The sequence below is a fragment of the Acipenser ruthenus genome, chromosome 25 (genome assembly GCF_902713425.1).
Source record: "Acipenser ruthenus chromosome 25, fAciRut3.2 maternal haplotype, whole genome shotgun sequence".
NCBI classification, from domain to species: Eukaryota; Metazoa; Chordata; class Actinopteri; order Acipenseriformes; family Acipenseridae; genus Acipenser; species Acipenser ruthenus.
In genome coordinates, this window is record NC_081213.1 from 23,501,693 (window position 1) to 23,521,000 (window position 19,308).

At 36.7% G+C, this 19,308-nt stretch overlaps 1 protein-coding gene across 3 annotated transcripts in view; it reads right to left on the reverse strand.

Moving 5' to 3' along the window:
• The window catches only part of LOC117963405 (receptor-type tyrosine-protein phosphatase gamma-like), a 183,967-nt gene that overhangs the window by 37,392 nt on the left and 127,267 nt on the right, over positions 1-19,308 (reverse strand). For all 3 annotated transcript variants that reach the window (XM_058999679.1, XM_058999677.1, XM_058999678.1), the window contains exons 5-8: positions 17,074-17,169; positions 13,338-13,404; positions 8,493-8,650; positions 3,886-4,078 (exon numbers count right to left, since the gene is read on the reverse strand). In XM_058999679.1, coding sequence (XP_058855662.1) covers positions 3,886-4,078; positions 8,493-8,650; positions 13,338-13,404; positions 17,074-17,169 — 514 coding nt within the window. The remainder of the gene's footprint in view (positions 1-3,885; positions 4,079-8,492; positions 8,651-13,337; positions 13,405-17,073; positions 17,170-19,308) is intronic.

The following is a 19,308-nucleotide window of genomic DNA, read 5'->3' on the forward strand; positions in this document are numbered from 1 at the left end:
TATAAAGAATGAATGAATAATAAGCTAGATCAATGCTTAACCACATATAATGGATTGAACACGAACAACTACAAAAATGGAAACATTTCAGAAAATGTATGGAAAGTTCTGAATGAGCACTTGACATAAGACCAGTGTTATAAATAAAAAATGAAAAAAAATGCAGCATAGTCTGATTTATTATTATTATTATTTATTTATTTCTTAGCAGACGCCCTTATCCAGGGCGACTTACAATTGTTACAAGATATCACATTATACATACAATTACCCATTTATACAGTTTTTTTTTTTTTTACTGGAGCAATCTAGGTAAAGTACCTTGCTCAAGGGTACAACAGCAGTGTCCCCCACTGGGGATTGAACCCACAACCCTCCAGTCAAGAGTTCAGAGCCCTAACCACTACTCCACAATGCTGATTTACTATATTATCCCCATTGCGGTATCAGAAACATCAAAATACTGCATGAGTTAACATTCAAGCCCGGAGGGTCTTCGTTTAGCTTCCTTGCTGTGCAATTATGTATGCTGTAAACACGTCAAGTGTTTTAATACAAGGGACCACTAGATGACACTAGAATACAGAAAGAGGATTTGTCAAAGTTTCTCAATGCATCATGGTTCACTAAACATGGCCATTATCCAAGCTTCCCGTAATCTCAAAAGCAGAAGGTGTTTAATCATCGAGCATGCCGGTAAACTGAATAACATTGCTGAAAACTAAACTCTGTTTAATTCAGTAGGAAGCCGAGCTGAAATCCTCCCCTTTTTATTATTGCTGTCTGTTTACCCTGCGTTGTTCACACACACACACACCAAGGGAGGAAGTGCAGCTGACACGAATGTGTACATTATTCATCTTAACTGTTTACAACATGGTCCAGATTTAAACACAGATAATTCTCTTCATCTAAAGTAAAATGTGTCAGTTTCCCTTACGTTTTCCCCAAATGGGTTTGGTCTAGCTTGTCAACAAAGCCAATCACTCCAGCCACGCAGTTCAGATATTGTTTTAGCACCTAGGTTCTGGTGAGGTGTTCATTTCAATCAGTGCACGTTGCAGTCATCACTATTTTTGTCCTGATTTTAAAATGCATGAACCCCCAATTTTGAGGAATGATTCTCTTTTATACTATATTCTTTCTTTCTCTCTATCCTTCTTTCTTTCTCTCTCTTTCTTTCAATGCAGTTGTGGTTCCTATGCAATTTAGACAGCAGTTTTCATTCTCATTTGTGTATTCTGGTAGCACACTGCAAATCCCAGATGGATTTCTTATCTGGAAGGGGAAAAAGAAAAGCCGATATGTACACCATTTTTAGATGTGAGCGATAGACTTTCCATTGCAATCCTGGCAGCCTGAAAAATGTCTGCGGCAGGTGGAGGCATTTTCTGTGATGAAATGCTAAATAATACCCTTCCATCCAGAATGCAGTCGGCTCACTCTGAAAGCTTTTCAGATTGATGGATGGGCAAAGGCAAGTTTTATAAAACTAAACATACGGTATATTCATTTGCAAAATCTGCTATTTTCGCAATAGGTTCCAAAGCCCAGTGGTTGTGCTCGGGGGATAAAATGCGGTGGCACTGAGTAATAGAACCAGAAAAGTGTAATTTGGAATAAAAAAATACACATGGAGCAGAGGGTTCTGTAACCATTGAGTAATACTCAACAGACAAAGATCGAGTAAGAATTTGAAGAGCTGTAAATTAAAACAGAACAACAGTGTTAGATTAATGGCTGGAATTGCAATACAAGACGACTAGGTCTGACTCGTGGGGAAACATAATGAGGAAGGCATCACCTGGAGAAGTCCCTTACCTCCCCTTCTGGCTGCTCGCTTGGAAACGCAACAAGATTAATATTAGTTACTGATCAAAAACAACACCAGCATGCAGATTAAATAAGGGAAATGTTTTATTCTCTGGAACAATACAGCACTAACTGTTCTTCTTAAAATCTTGCCAAAAGGCAGTCCAAAAAGAAGCTCAATTTAGAAGTATGCAATCTCCTGTTTCCTCCCATTCTCATATGATTAAGATCCTATTCCAAGTTCAAAACACTGCGTTTCATTAACTTGGGTTTTAAAGCCTGACCCATTATGGTATAATCAACACAGACAACACCACAAAAGCAATTTCACAGTGGAGTTCCAATTGATCTTGGTCTATTTTTAGAGTTGATATTAATGATACACCCTCTCAGCTCAATTCAATCTCCCCACTTTATCAATGTAAAGAGGACTTTGGGTGTTCACAGTGTACAGTATCACACAATCAATTTTTGATGTCTAAATTAAACAAAGAACGTTTATTCAGCAGAATCATCATCTCATAAGCTTTTAATTTAGGAATATCGACTTATTTGACAGAAATATCAAGATGATTGTTTAAAAAGAGGCTGTGTGGTCCGGTGGTTAAAGAAATGGGCTTGTAACCAGGAGGTCCCCGGTTCAAATCCCACCTCAGCCACTGACTCATTGTGTGACCCTGAGCAAGTCACTTAACCTCCTTGTGCTCCGTCTTTCGGGTGAGATGTAGTTTTAAGTGACTCTGCAGCTGATGCAGAGTTCACACACCCGAGTCTCTGTAAGTTGCCTTGGATAAAGGCGTCTGCTAAATAAACAAATAATAATAAATAATTTTAAACGTCCAACTGAAATTCTACTAAGCATATACCAACGCTCTATCGTGTAATGTATATTAAGATATTTTTTATTAGTTAGCGTATGGTGCCAGGAAAAATACACCAATCTAGAAATTTATAGAGAAGATGACAACAACACAACTTTAAAACGTTAACACCAGTCAGTGTGGAAATAGGATATACAGGTGTGATGAGCCACACAGCAGAGCCAGATTTTATCATAATAAATATCCTGTCCTTAACGCTAAACACCACTGTACTTCTGTGAGCAGCCATATGGCAATGCAGCTCTCTGTAGACCCATCATTATACTGCATGTTTTAAGCCTATTATTTCCTTACTCAATTCATAACTCAGTATTTAATTGACAAATGCACACACTGTTCATATACACATTTTCAAGGGCATTTCACTGAATTTTTTTATCTTTTCTTTTTTAAGGATTTATTTATTTAAGGTTTTATTTTGTCGGTCAGTCATGGTCAGTCATGGATTTTGCACCCTTGCAGCATCAGTAGAGCTGGGGTCAGCCTGTGCTTTTTAAACTGCAAAGAATGAGTAAAGAACACAACATTATCCAAGAGGGGTCATTGTTTTTCAAAGTTATAGTGACCTCGGAGCACACAAGATAAACGCTGCAAAAAAGTAGACGTCTGAAAAATGTAAGTGGATTAACTTTTAGCATGACCCTCTACAGGGCATCACAAAGATGGATTACATAGGCCCTCTTTGACCACACTGAAATCAAGCAAGGCTTCTATTTGCACTGCCTTCATAACCATGGCTTTATAACCTTTATATCTATATCTATATAGATATTACAGTTTACACATGGTAGCTTGACACTAATATTCTTACAATTCTTACAATGATTGTTAATAACCATAATAAACTAAACATACAGCATTTTTAGTTCATTTGAATTCGTATGGTAAAATGAATGTCATCGTTTATCATTTGACATTAGACGTAGCAATCACTTTTACTCCTGTGTGAAACCGAGTAGTGAGAGAAGTGTTGTCAGTACACTACACTACAGGAAAGGCTTTATTACCAGAGGACTCTGGGAAAAAATCTGGCAGAATATTTTTCTGAAACTTCATAAGTGGAAATGTTATTCCTGTCAACTTGTTTCCTCCTCTGTGTCGTGTCTTTAGACTGCAAAACACTTAACTGTGGGTAAAACCAACATTGAATGGTACTTTTTCAAGAGGCAAATGCACAGAAAACCCAGTGTACCTTTTGAGGAGTCAGCTCCGTACGGATTCCCCAGGCTGTCGGTCATGTCTTGGATCCAAGCATCTCTGACGGCTGACTTGTAGACCACCCTGCCGTCCAGGCTCTGCAGCGGTCGGAAGTTGTTCCTCAAGTATTCCACTGATTTGACATGGTCCTGCTGTTCAGTGGTAAATATGGAATAAAATGCCTCCAGCTGCACCCAACAATCAGAGGGAAAAGAGAAAGAACATTCATTTAAAAAACAATGTGGTGAACATCCAGGAGGCCGATATGGATATAAAAATGGCAGGAAGTCCTGATGCCAATACTGATAGCCCATTCAGGATACTGGACTGCCCACTACAGGCTGTGCCAGTGAGCTTATCTGGCAACAATACTCATCCTGCTGCACACTGGGAAACACACAACTGGTGCCAAACTGATGTTAAGAGTTTGACATCTTCATTGCACAGAATGTTGAAATAACATGCATTACTTATTTCAAGTTGACTTTTTCAATATCCCCCCCCCAGCCAAACTTCTATAGTATAGTTCAGTAAATTGTTTTTGCTTAGAAGGCCAAAAACAAATCCTGTAAAACTATTCCCAAAGTAAGCAGCATGAGCTAAAGCTATATACCGTGGCAGAGAAAAGGGTAATATCTGAAGCCTAGCTGTTCTTTTAATGTGTCTTTGGCTGTAGGAGAGGCGCAGGGCTGTATACAAATCAGGCTTTAATACAGTAAGTGGAGGGTTGCTGGTTTTCCATGTCTTAGTTGCCCTAGGAAACCAAACTAAAGAACTACTGATAAGGAGAAGCCTTTTTGTAGGGTTTTGTGGGGTACTTCTAATAATTTGCTAAGCTTGCACAAAATATTAAATATGTATAAGGCATGTATACATAGTTTTATTATGAGATTTTAGTTTATAAAAGCAAATATTACAAAAATAATAAAAAAAAAAAAAAAAGAAAATGCAATGCATCTTTTATATTTTGTGCAGCATCTTGGTTCTCTTGCAATTTCAAACCTGCACTTATTTTTTAAAAGAACCAAGCAGCAAGTCCCCTCAACTGTGTAATGGTTTTCCTGGTCTTGAGCTTACATACAGTAAGTTTTTCGTCAGTCCTCAGTGAAGGGACAAGTGGCAGCTGAGCTAGCACAGTATGCTCACTCGAGCTCTGCTCATACTGCTGATCCTTCAGGGGACACAGGCATTGGAAAGATTAGAAAGTTCAACAGCTATGTGCCAAACCCTAGAAAAATAACAGTTGACAGAAATCATAAAGCATTAACTCTATAGCAAAGAATGTGGGACTTAAAAAACTGCTTCCATTACACAGCAGCATATCAAACACTAGAGGTAAATCTTTGTATGTACTGAACGTCTGTAAGTCCTTAGAGCATTTGTGTCAGTCAAAATAGATCTTCTGCTGTTTACATAAATAGACCTACATTTTTTTTATTGGAACAACAATTTAGTCCTGCTAGTCCCATGGCATTGTTATTTTTAAGCAGCTGTCCTACAAAACAGTAGCTATTCTGGTCTTAACCTCTGCAACAGTCAATTTCCCTAGTTTCTTTGCGTGCACCATTTTTAAATCACTGGTATTAATGCAAACCGTAATCAAACCTGCTAAAAACGTGCTGTAACAGGTACATGCAGGAGGACTTCATATTTGATATTTCATTGTTGTGATTTCATGCTGAAAAGATCATATTAACAGTCAAAAAGGATTTGGGATTAAGGGGTTAACAGAGCAAGAACCACCTGTTCTCTGCAATGGTGTTCCAAATGTTTAAAAGCCCAGCAGTGGACAAATGTTGCCGTTAGGCTGCACAGCTGGGTGTACACTGTCTGTATGTGGTCCAGTGTTATAAATGGAACCACTTTAACAGTACTGACAATACAGAACAGAACAGCACTGATCGATTGTATTAGCAAGCTACCCCAAAGCAACGTCAGTTCCAATGACCTACTTCCTGAGTGGTCAAGAACAGAAGATCAGACTTTTCACCCAGCATGACATGACCAATGAACTACTCTATTTTCAGCACTCATTGTGAGTAAACAACAGCCAGTGTAAATACCCAACTATAGTTTGCTAACTATAAAAAACAAAAAACAAATCCACCTATTTTTCTCCTCAAACACTGTTTATGGAGTACATTTGGTCCTTCTGGATCAGTGTGCTTTTCTTTGTTTTTCTGAGATGCTATGTGACCAGAATAAGGGTCTACTTATGAGTCAGCTTTCCTCCCCCTCAGTAAAACAGGAGCACTTACTGAAGAGAAACTCTCAATCCCTGGAGCAGTGTCCTTCAACATGCAGCCTCAAGCGCTAAGCTATTTCAGCTTGTTTGTATTCTTACCCCTCAATACATCTTGGAACCTCACGACAGACAAAGCTGGAATCTACTGTACAATAACAAATATTTTGTTATGATATTTCTGGGAACTTTTATATTCATTTTAGACATGTTCCCTTCCCCTTTTCCTGTAAAGCTGGACAGACGCACTAAGACATGTCCGCTTGCTGCAGTTAAAATAGAAGAGAACTTGGAAAACATACATGTGCTTGATATCTGATCTACATTGTTTGGGAACATCAACACCTGCACAACTTGGTGGCTTGCAAGTTGTGCTTCCAAATTGGGTTAGTGTGGACCAAGCAGGTTTACACAGACTAATCCATCATTTCTGAATGAAATCTGTTTCAGAAGTTAATAAAACAGTGTTGGGTAATTGAACTGCAGCAAGAAACCAAGCCTGGAAAGTGTTTGTTTAAATCAGCTTTCCTCTGAAGACATGTCTGTCAATTTACTAGGCCCAATTAAAGTGTGGTTGACTTGCTATACCTCAATGGACTTCGAAATGCTTTCTTTTCTTGGTTTCTAGTCTAGAATCAGCTATAATTTGATGTGAAGAGCTTATCAAGGTAATCGTGAAAATTGATTCGAAGAGCTGGCACTGTAATATACAAACATTAGCTTTTAAGACCTCAGAATATCTCTTTTTCAGATGTAAGTGCAATAGAGCACGTAGAACACAAACACTGTGTATAACAACCTTGTGTATGTGTAAGACATTTACACAGTACAGTAAATTCATTCAGTTACCGGTAAAAGCATACAGAAAAGAAATCCATTCAAAACAAATGCAGACTAACCTAACACACACCACCATTTTGCATTATGTTCGGTACATCTGTGATACACTTGTTACTATTTGCCATCTTCTATTCCCTCACTCAATGTGCTGTGTAATTCACTCTGCATAGAAAGGGTGAATAATTGTGGCCCAATGATGACTCACCATGTAATCTAATCAAGTTTCATGGTTCCACACAAACCAAGTTTAGAGTCTTGCCTGTCATTGAACCAGCACTGAAGTACTTGAAATGTGTAGTGCTCAGGTACTCAATGTTTTATTTCAAAATTCACCCCCTCATTTTCCACTCCAACTATATGACCTTCGCAATTTTCACATTCATAATAAATCTGATGCAACTATTTGCCTATTCAGTATATTCAGGTGAATTGATCAAGGATCCTTCGCACTGCCAACAAATGAAACAGAGTAATAATGACCTTTTAACATGTATGTAAATGTCATTGTTGGTATTTCGTTGTGTGAATATCACAAATTATAATACATTTAATACAGTTTTTGTAAAAGGAAAAAAAAAGGAAAAACAGGTCTCTTGGATAGCTAAAGAAAAAAGGGCTGAAGGCTATTGTAATTAAATCAGTCATGAAAAGAAGATAAGAGTCAAGGCATAATCAGAAGAGTTGTATTCATGCTTGGAATTATTTTAATCAGCATCTCTTACTCTTAGTTTAGTGACACCAAAATTATACATAATTCATGCAATATATTAAAATATGTGTCTTATTAGAAGGCTCTCAAGTCTATTTTCATTTTAGATTTTGATATATTTTGATTGAACATTTATCAGGAAAACATTACATTGTTTCCATTTATAGGGCCTCTGGAATCTATTAGAAAACACAGCAGCTGTCATGAAGTTATTTCTTGTCAATCTTCATATCAAAGCAGTTAAGATTAAGAAAAAAAAAGTACTTTTTATTGTTTTGAATAAAAAAAATATCCTCAGGCATCAACATTATCATGATAATTACCTGCACGTAATAATTCAATAACTAAGAAAAAAAGTATCTGTACTTTGTCCGAGAATGCAGTGCTTCATAGTCAGTATCAGTAAAGTATCACTTGAAAAACAAAACAAAACAAAAAAAAAAAACAGAAAATGTATTCTAGGGTCACTTACTTTAGCTTGGGTTGCCCAATTGTTGAATAAAGAAATGGAAAGCAGAAATTAAATCAGGGTTGTAATATAAAAAAGGACAAGAACAAAACGTAAGGTGCATCTGTGTGTGTTAAACACAGTGCAGGACGAACAGCACCCATAAGCCATGTGTGAGAACAGAAAGAAATAAGTTTTCCAAAGCAAACACAGCCCAACAGCAACCTGTCCACTTGACAGCCTTTTATTCTTTGACATTCTTTTAGAAAGAGTCTGAAACACCGACTGTAACATAAAGCAAAGGAGCAATTCTAGAATGAAGACCGTGTGCAGGTAGGAGTCTTGTTGGCAGTTGAAGCTTACCTGCTGATAAGAGACAAAGACAGGTCTGCTGAAGACTATCCACTCCACAATCTCACTACAAGGTGGGGTTGTCAGGGAACCAGTGTAGCGGTAATAGCTTCCGAGTGAGGCTGGCAGCAAGTCTCTCAGCACAAAAGGATCTAAAAATGTTTCCTTCTCTGTGGGACAAGAAGCACAAGATACAAAGTCAATGAACAGGTCAAGACGTATTAGTACTTAAACCAGGTATGAACATGTACTGAATGGCGTTTTCATACTTCAAGCATATCAGAAAGACACATCATCATATTTTCCACATGGGCCAAACCAAGCCTTTACATATTTCTGAAGCTCTTTACATATGTAAGATTTATTTATTTTATTTTATTTTTAATGCCCATGCCTCTTTATTAATTATACTTGTTTTATGTCTAGAATTACAATACATTTATAAAAGATATTAGATGTACATATGAAGAACGTTTTTTTGGTTTATGTGATAGGCTAGTAACCTGAACAACATGATCACATCAAAGCTCCCTTTTTAAATCTTAAGTTAAAAATAAGTATTCAGTGTTTTTATGAACGTTACCCTTTTTCTAGCTAACTGATGTCCTGTTACAATAGATGATGACTTGTATAGGTGGTGTGCGCTGGTTGCTTGATACACGCTTACATTGTCTTTTCAGAAATCATCCATTTGTGATTATGATCTTCAATCAAACCCTATATAAAAAGCCCCAGGGTGAATCTCCTCATGTACATATGCAACAGACACAGTAGTAAAATATTAAAATATGTGTTATGTTATAATCTGTCTTGGATCAGAACATAAACATTTCCATTCATTTTCTGAAAATTCTAAATCATCCCCATCTCCAGCAATCAAAGCACAGCCATTGTAAATATATATTGAACAAGGACATAACATTAAACGACTTTACAGAAACAGCCTTTTGGTTCAATATGTGAATCTGACATCTTCCCCACCCACCATACTGAATTGTATTATATAGTTTTTTAATAATTAATTGCTAAATCAAGCCTGTGGTGGCTGAACACCAGTTGAAAGATATACAAATTGAGGTAATGAAGAACACAAACATAATATTAAAAGTACGCTTTATAATTTATAATCTTTTTTCAAAATATCCCATGTGTTTGTGAAAAAGAAAAAAAAAAAAATTGTGGGCAAATAACATCAGTTGGCTTGACCTGGTTTGAACACAACATTTTAAATATAGCAAGTACAACACAGTCATACTTTTCGGTTTAGCAAATTACATACTGTTAAATGTACTAGAGAGACCCCCATATTTTCGTGTTCTTTAACAAATCAAGGGATTAAAAGCTGGTAATCATTCAATAATGAAGACATCCCCATCTCTTAAAACACCTTACAGGCTTGTCATGTTAAATGGCTGCTGTCAAGGCTTCTCATTGAGGTCTTCACCCTATTGATGATGCTGTAGCAGACATTTTTACAGTACAGTATATTATCCTCACTACACCAATTTAGGTGCACTTTGTTCCTGTGAATGCACACAGTCAATAGTCACAATTGCTGTTATTTATATAAAAGTAATGCTCAAGGAAAGATACAAGTATAAAAGCATCTACTGTATAATGGATACAGCATGCCACCAAACAACCAGTTTCTGATAGAGGATACAGCAATCATCATATTGCCACATGAACCGTTTATTGAGCAAGGTAAGGAATTAATGTCTCTTTATAGCCCTCATAAAAATGAGCAACGGACACCTATCAGAAAAAGAAAATTAAATAAGCGCAGCACTGGAACACACATACAGACAGCACTTAATGTGCCTGTTATTCACTGCTGAAACCTTAAATCAAGTTTGTGCGAGACCCAGTAAATAAACATGTTATGGGGTTACCGAACAAAAAAGTACCATATGCAGGCTATTTTTTTAGGTTACCAATATTTAAAGTGTCATGAGAATCTTTGCAGTACTGCATACTGACATAGTAACTGTTGTCGAAGTCAAAGAAGAAGGAGGCGTAATTCTAAAGCAGACATTTGTATGATGGATAGTTTACATTATAATGACATGCACTATACCATAAACACAGATGTGGTGCTTGTCGAGTGTTACCCCTGAGTCTGGGAATGTTAGGAACTGCTAAATGATTCTGGGATAATTGAAAAATATGGGCCTAATTATTTTAATATACATTTCATACTCATAACTAGAACTTGGCTTTTAAACCACATGCATACTATTTCATATTGTGCATTAAAATGTTCATATTTGACAATAACATATACATTGGGGATTGTCTCAAAGTTTACAGAAGATCTTTACAGTTTATTTTCAAAATGCTCATTTTAGATTTCAAGACTGGCTCAAGAACCAACCGACAGTGGAAAAGGAACCTGATACAACAAAGTAAATCAGACTGACAGGTGCCATTTATGAACCTTTGTAACCATAAACAAATGAACATCCTTGCACATGATAAAACAATGAAATCAATTAAAACACATTTTATTGGCAATCCAGGTAATCATCTTCTGGTTTTCTCGATGTTGTACTGTATTCTACATTCTGCAATTCATTTGTTTTTCTTCAGGTTAAATGCACATATTCTGTGTACACCTTTGAACATACACACTTTCTATTTTATGCCACACACAACATTATTTGACATTCAAAACACGTAAATCTGATTTGGGTGTACAGTTGTCACCAGATCCATATTCATTATGGGGGAAGAACAATACAGATTCAAATGCCCTCTGCAAATCAGGGTCTGCCAGGAAAAAATTTTAAAAAACAGAAAACCTAGGACAACAATGAAAAAACAAATCTGTTTACAATGCTAGGGGCAAGGTAATGGCAAAGATATAGATACTTGGATTAAAAATTTCACAAAACAACAAAATACATATTACGTGCCTAAATCGGAACGATGGTTTATTAGTGTGCTGAGTTATTGTTCCAGGACTACAGGTTAAAGCATGTAGGCCTCCAGCAGTGTTATTTTTTTTTTGTTTACTTAGACAAAGAGGTGATTTTAATTGCACTTATATATTCGCTATAAGGGATGGCTAGGAAATTGAAACGAGGTCACAAGGCCCAACCAGCGATGTTGTGATGGGATTTTCACATGGGTCTGGCCAATGACCGCAGCTTGTCCAAGCCAGTTTATATCCACAATGTACTGACCGATTCAGAGGCAGTACTTCACACATTTCAAGAAACTGCACTGCACTTTAATGCTTAGTAAACAGCTTTAAACATCTTAATACAATCCATGCATGCAGCACTATGCATGCTGCCTAGGTTACCATCTCTTTCTCAACTGCAATACAGTTTGTGTCGCTGGTGAATTAATTTTACACACAACTGTCCAGATGCATATTACAATAAGCCCTTTTTTGTTTTCAAAAAGGTACATTTCTCTAACAAACTTCCTCAAAGAAAATATTTACTTTTCTTTTTTTAAGACACCCCCATAGCTCAGTTTTTGTAGGATTGATGTATCATGTATCACAGCTGCAACATTAAACACACCTAAACCAGAACAATTAATCCAAAAAGCTATGTATTTTCATCAAAGACTGTCAACTGCTTTTAAGCTTCCAGTCAGGGGAAGAAATGTTTGTTAGATGTAGTTGTATTAGCCAAAAACAAAGAGCATACACTGTACATTGAAGATATTTTCACACAATTAACGTTTTAACGTACACCACTGTGGTTCATTGTTATCCTTCAAACAGATATTACACAAGCTACTGTAATGTCGTGAATCCAATCCATTAATGCTTATGTTCCAGTTCACAGTTGCTATCTAACACTGTTCAATAAAGCTATTCCTACAGCAGGAAGTGATGATATAAATCTATGTATAGGAGATTAACACAATACACAATTTTTGTTCAGCAAGCAAGGGTGCGTTTCTATTTGTCTGTGCATCGATCTTCTACAGCTACCACAAACAGAATGCCTAAAACAAAAGAAGTACAGATTTATGTAGCACACGAAGGCCAGAGCTTCACAAAATCGCCTTTTAGCAGAGTGAACCAGGACATATTATACAACTTCATACCAGGCAGCTTGAACAATCACAGCCAAAGCAAATTGAAAATTCCTGGTGAGTTTTTCACCTGGGGTTTTTAACAGCTTTAGCAAACCAATCCACCCTCTTGGAAAAATAAAACCTTTGTGTCGTCAACATATTGTGCCAACTGTCTCCATGGCTTTTTATTATTGAATCAGTGAAAGCACGCAGCAGGCAGAGAAAAATGAGAAAAACACAGACTTGATATACAGATATATCAATCATGAATGCGTTTGCATTGTGTTGGGCCTTGCAAATCTAATACATTTAAAAGATGCATTAATTCATTCATTAGGTATGGCATACAAGCAAAAATATCTGTATATGAAAACATCATATAAAAAAATCTACATCGCTTTGAGCTAAACCATTCTGAGCCTGCTAAAGCAACTAAAAAGGCAAGGGCTTTGTCAGCTCAACGGATTAGCAAGGAGATATAAAGCCTTTCAGTGCACGGTCGCCAGTTCAGTTTCATCCTATTTCAGTAGTAACTAAAAATCATTTCTGTCAGCATCAGTCAAATAAAACTCTGGTGGTCTCTGGACAAATTAACCATCACAAGTGGCATGGACATGACAGTCCTTCTGCACACCAAAGCAATAGGTGGGGATGAAGATTGAGCATTACTTTCAGCAGCAAGTGAGTGTGTGTAGGTAAAAGGCTGTGATGCAGCTGCCATGCTGTACCAGTGTCAAGGATAAACCGAGGGATGCAGGATCCGGGTCTCTCCAAACAGTTTTACATATTTTACTCCAAAATGAGAAGTAGTTTACTCACCGTGATGAACCACCCCTTTCAGTCCATGGATAATTGGGTCCACTGCTGGGTTGTCCTTCAGCCCAACCTACATGCAACAATACAAGCCTGGTTTAATCTTTATCAAGGACCTTAGGTTAGTAAGCCTGATAAATAATGATCTAAGCAAAAACAGCAAATCAAAAAAATTATGCACACTTTAAAGGATATTTAAAAGACATGAAATAAAATGAAAATGTAGATGGTAATTAAAACACAGACATGTACAGCATAACATACATGTTTAATAGAAATGAGAGTATAATTGAGGTCAATAAGCAACAAGGGTAAAAAGCAAGGGAAGTCGGGTCATACTTAGGGGTCTACCTAAATCGCAATTTTGCAGAAATCGGGAAATTGAGGGTCACCGACAAGTATGGCGAGAAAAAAAAAGAAACCTCATTTAAATTAACTATTTAGATACATTTTGGATAAAATCTCTATGAACTATAAAGCATATTAATAATAATAATAATAATAATAATAATAATAATAATAATAATAATAATTAAAAAAACAAAAAAACATCCAGCAGTTTTGACAACCAGACCAAATTGTTCAGTCTATTTACCTAGATTTTATGAAAGCAAACACTCCCTATATCCTGCAGATGTAGCAAATGCAAAAAATAAACATCATAAAAACACACCTGTTGCGAGGGGGAACTACAACACACGAATCCTTACTAAAGGATAGATTTGGTAAAGAAAAAAAACAACAACATTGACATGATTGTTTTTAAAGGCACGCTGGCAGACAGTGGAAGATAGAATTTTAAAAGCACAGGGGCAGGTATTTTGGAGGGGCATTCAACTGGAGTACCACACAGAGAACACTGAATTCTACTCTGTACCAATAATAAGGTTTTAAAAAAGGACTGGTGTCAGAATCAGCTTGAAAATGTACATTTGACAAATAGTTGCTTTAAGAAGTGGTTGGGAATGCACATAAATAATATGTCTCAGTATGGCACCGGTATTATTTTACCTACTTAGGGTATATGGGATTTCTAACAAAGACATCTTGGGGGAAAAACAGAGCAATCATTCCAATCAAAAGAAACTATTATTATTATTATTATTATTATTATTATTAGTCACACAAAAAATACACTTTACTGTATAATTAGGTTAGACTACAGTAACATTTCAGTTAAACTTCTAAACACAAAAATAAATAAATAAATCAAAGCAGCAGCTATATTTTAAGAACTACTATTTCCCTGAACTATTGAATAATCTACTTTCGTGAACAACAACAAAAGTTTGACAAAAAAGCCCAAGAGGACATCCTTTGATTATAGACAAACTGAGCAGTTCAATAGGGTATTTATAAATGGCAGAGTCGTGTGGAAGATAAATTAAATCACAGCCCATGAAAGACAGACCCACAAATACAGCGACAGCCATGCAATGCTGTGATAGATAGAACACACAGCAGCTACCAGAACAAAATGAGAGATATTAAACTCAAAACTACTTGGAGATGCCACAGCACACGTCACTCTGCAGTACAAAAATAACAATATCTCCTCTGAACCGGGAACAAGCTTATTTTAGAAGCAGTTTGCCAGATGTGGCTGCCTTAACCCAATCTAGATAGAACAACACTTCAGCAAGGGAATGTTTTCTCATTATAAAAGTCTGCCTCATAAAGTATGTCTTCTGTGTACACCAATAGGGCAAAATTAGTATGCTCTCTTCATTTGTAAACCCAATCTTGAATGAGCCAGTGCACCTGTTGCAACTGCTTGAGGAATTGGGTTTCGGTCCCAACAGTATTAGATATCTTTATCCAAATGAGAATATCTGTTCCTTCTTAGTGAAGCTTCCTTGTTTCTTGATTGAATTGTTACTCATATTTATGCATATTCAGTTTAAAACCGACTGCAATAGTTCAAGGGGAAAAATAAGTTATTTCTTTAATATGAAAAGATTCAGTACATCATGATATATAGTGTACGGTAACGACATACTGGGGTCTATTTTAATGATCTGTATACATCTGTATACATTTTCATTCAACTTGGGCAATCAGTAAAACCGAGAATTGGACAACTTTTAGCTAAACCGAATAAACAAACAGGTAAATATTAAAATACGTAAAAGAAGCAGAGTGCACTTTTAAGTGAATCAGTTTTATTTATTCTACACAAAGCAGTTTCTTTTTTGTTTTCCAGAACAGACATTGGGCTGCTCAAAAAGAAAATAAATAAATAAATGCATTACATTTGCTTGATGTGTGGATTTTTCTTCAATTTTCCAGGCAGTGCCCCCAAAAATGGTTCACAGAGATACGCACAAGTTGGCCAATTTGGCAGTAAAAGGCTTGGCAGAGTTAAGAAAAAAAAGAAGCAAGGCATATTATTACAAAGGGCAAATGAATGAAGTGCATGGCTGAAAGGACCCAATCAGGCCTAGTCACAAGCCATCTGGATCAGTAGTCAAGCATAAAACACAACCAGACTAAGGTTATGACATGTAAAGCAAGGTTTGACTCTAATGTGTTGCCTCGTCCTGATAATGGGCCTGGATGGACACACTGCCATTCAATTTAGCTTAAAGGAGCGCACCACAACAGGTAACCGCACTGAACGTGGCGGCTGGGATCCTGTGTATCAAGTAATGAACACAATGCACCCTCAAAGAACAGGCTGGACAAATGATTTGGTTTGCAGTATTCCATAATAAACAAACTGTTCCTGCTGAGCCCTGCTATCCACAAAGGTATGTGTTTACCCTACAGAAATGACACCTCTGAATTACTTCAGGGTTCCCCCCCAAAGGCTGCAACCGCCTCTACTGTATCTCTGTTGTCAAGATTTCATCCATGGAATTGGGTTCATTTAAAGAGTCCACTACAGTACTATTAGCTAATCCATTTGAATTAATATGGATTTGTTGCAAATAGTTTAAATCTGACTAATTTTAAGGTAAAGAAGTGCAAGGGTATGAGGGAACCTAACACTGTGGCAGTTCATCATCGACAGAGCTAGAATAATGGCCTTCAGAGATAAAAGTAAAGACCACCTTTCTGCCCCTTAAAGCTGAAAAGGCATTCAGCTTTTCATTTCTTCAGTAAGCATCTATTGATGTGTGCCATTTCACAGACACGTGTAAATGTGGCCTTTGGCTCTGCCTTATAAAATTTAACGCAAACATAACCCTCAGAAAAGAATGGCTTCATACTTTTGTATAATACAAATAAAGGTTTTTCAGGACTATTCAGTAAATGTATAAGTGACAGAGATGAAGTGAAGATGCAGGATTACAGCAAAGCTTGATGGCAAAGCATTAAAAGAAAGGTAATGGTGCAAGAAAAAGCCTACTTATGCAATCGATGCTCCAAAATTAAGTTTTAATCCAACCAATTCAGAATGATTTAGCTGACACTAGTTTTATCCTCTGTCCTTTAAATTTAATGGAGTGAAAAACAATTGTACAACAGACCTCCACATTCGTTTTCTTTTGTCTAGTCTAGAAGGGATCCAATTATGTTAATATTTATTTTTCAAGTTGTAAAATAAATCGTACAGGCCTAAATCAGTATGTGAAAAACGAGACTTGCATTATTATAACTTTTTACTCTCTTGTTGATCCACAGTCCATTTTGCATTCTCTTTCTAAAGCTCCAGTGAAACATTCTTTATTCACACACTGTACGCTTGTGGAACCTCCTGAATTCTAATAGGACACGCTAAATGCACACAGGAACTTACCTGAAAGAACACAGACATTGCTCCTATTATTCTCTTATCCAAAATTGCTGCTTCGATGTTATCAAAGTCATCTGAATTATACAAGTAAATCTGCATCTGTAACAGTGGAGAAATACAAAACAGTGTTAGGAGATGTACAGTACACTGCAAACAAAATAAAGATTTTCACAGCAAAAGAGTGTGAACCCCTCTTTGGGAGGGCAAAAACTATTCCTGCTATCCTTCAAGATTGCTATAGTATGCTTTTTTATACTGTAGGACTGTGTAGTATTTTGGTGTGTGCCCTATATACAAGCTAGTATATATCTGGATGTACTATATATTCCCTATGTAATTCAATTTTACAATTGCTATCATACACAGTCTGTAAGAGTGCACTATAGGAGGCTCGTAACTGAACACGACTAAGAACACAAGGCTAATACAGTTTCACTCTCTTACCTTTTTAGTGCTACTGGGTTATTTAAATAGGGTTTTGCACAAATGTATTAGAATATATTTAACCACCAGAGGTAGCCCAGATAGTGAAATAACTGACCCTTTTGTATTGCCAAACTAAATAAAATCTATAGAGTATTAGGGCTACAGACAGACAAACAGCAACTTTGCATTCCCAAATTAATTAATTAGAAGGTCTGTACAGAAACATAACAACACTGCATTGTCATTCCCTGCACACACAAACTTATATATTCTATTAACCTCATTATCTAATCATCAGCACAACTAAAATAGCACCATGTATGCACTGATATTTCAGATTGGATTGAATGGAAAGGAGAAAAAAAAAAAAGATTACAATGATATCAACATTTTTCCTTATACTAGACAAAAGGAACATCTGAAAATGTCTACTGCTGGCAAAAACAGCAAATCTCAGCTAGACAGAGATTTACAACTGACTCACAATGGCTGTGAGGGATAGCAGTCTTAAACAGACAATACTCAAACTTTGGGCAGAATTTTCAGCATCCCATATTAATGTATTTCCAACTTGCTCACAAGAAAACCTCTTGTTTCCAAGACAACAGGAGAAGTAGGCAATATCATTCACACTCAATTAAACACTGTTAGTTTCCAACATGGAGAAAGTAGGCTTCCAATACATTATATTGTGAAACGCCTTAAACAAGCCTTTTTCTACAGTGTCAAATGCATCCAAATCACAATGGAGCTTCCAGGTACATTCATTAGACAGCATTTGCAACATACGCCCACATACAGTCCAGTATATTAGTGCTTACTCTACATCACAGTAAAGCACCTCAAACAAATAGGGTACAAGTATTGCTACTGAAAGCCTACGGGAAGAGATTAGTCTATACGCCCCCTACTATATAGACTTTGCTAGAAGAGAATCACTCACGACAGACACCTATAAGCTAATGTTAAGAGGTGCTGGAGCTTTCAGACATTACATTTCAAATGAATATGAGAGGATCCTGACTCATAGTGAGGAATATTAACATATGGATAAAGTGCATTGCAATGTTGTGCACTGCAGCAGTCTTTTTGTTTTATTGTTTACACAGTATGTAACAACGTGTTTAATTAGAGCTATTCCAATAAAGTGTTACCAACAGTACAAACAAATGCTTGCAGAATAGCATTTGTTATACGTACAGTATGGTTGCTTTGGGCTTTTTATTGCACATGGATGACAAATCAGATAAAACAATTACCTGCCCAAGTGTTTGACAGAAATGTCATTACACACCTGTTCATTAATTGCAAAACATATGTTTGGGTTTTCTCTGTTCTCTGTGAGGTGTCAGAATTATTCTTCCACATCTGTGAACACTCCTTAAAAGTTACCAAATCCCAGAGTAGCTCAAGTCATTACGAGATAAAGTAGGCGGTTTTATACTCCTATGAGTATCTGACAGTTCTTTAAACAGCCTCACTTTACTGCTCTATCCCATTTAAAGTTTTCTTCTCAAGTGTTGAGCTGTCATCTACCTAAATCTAAGATACATGCTATCAAACTTGTCAAATGCCTGCTGTAATACAATTACTTTACTAAACAATTGCAAAGTGGTGCTTCAGTCCCTGACACACTATCGTGTATCTTTGGGGCTTTAAGGCTTAGTTTCCATTTGACAAATCAGACATTTGACAAATCAGACAATCTATTCCCACATCAAACCATGATGTCTGTTTCCATCAGAATCAAACAGACAACTCGCAGGAAAGTTCCCATCGGCTTTGCAGTGAGTCGATCTGACATCCCAGTGA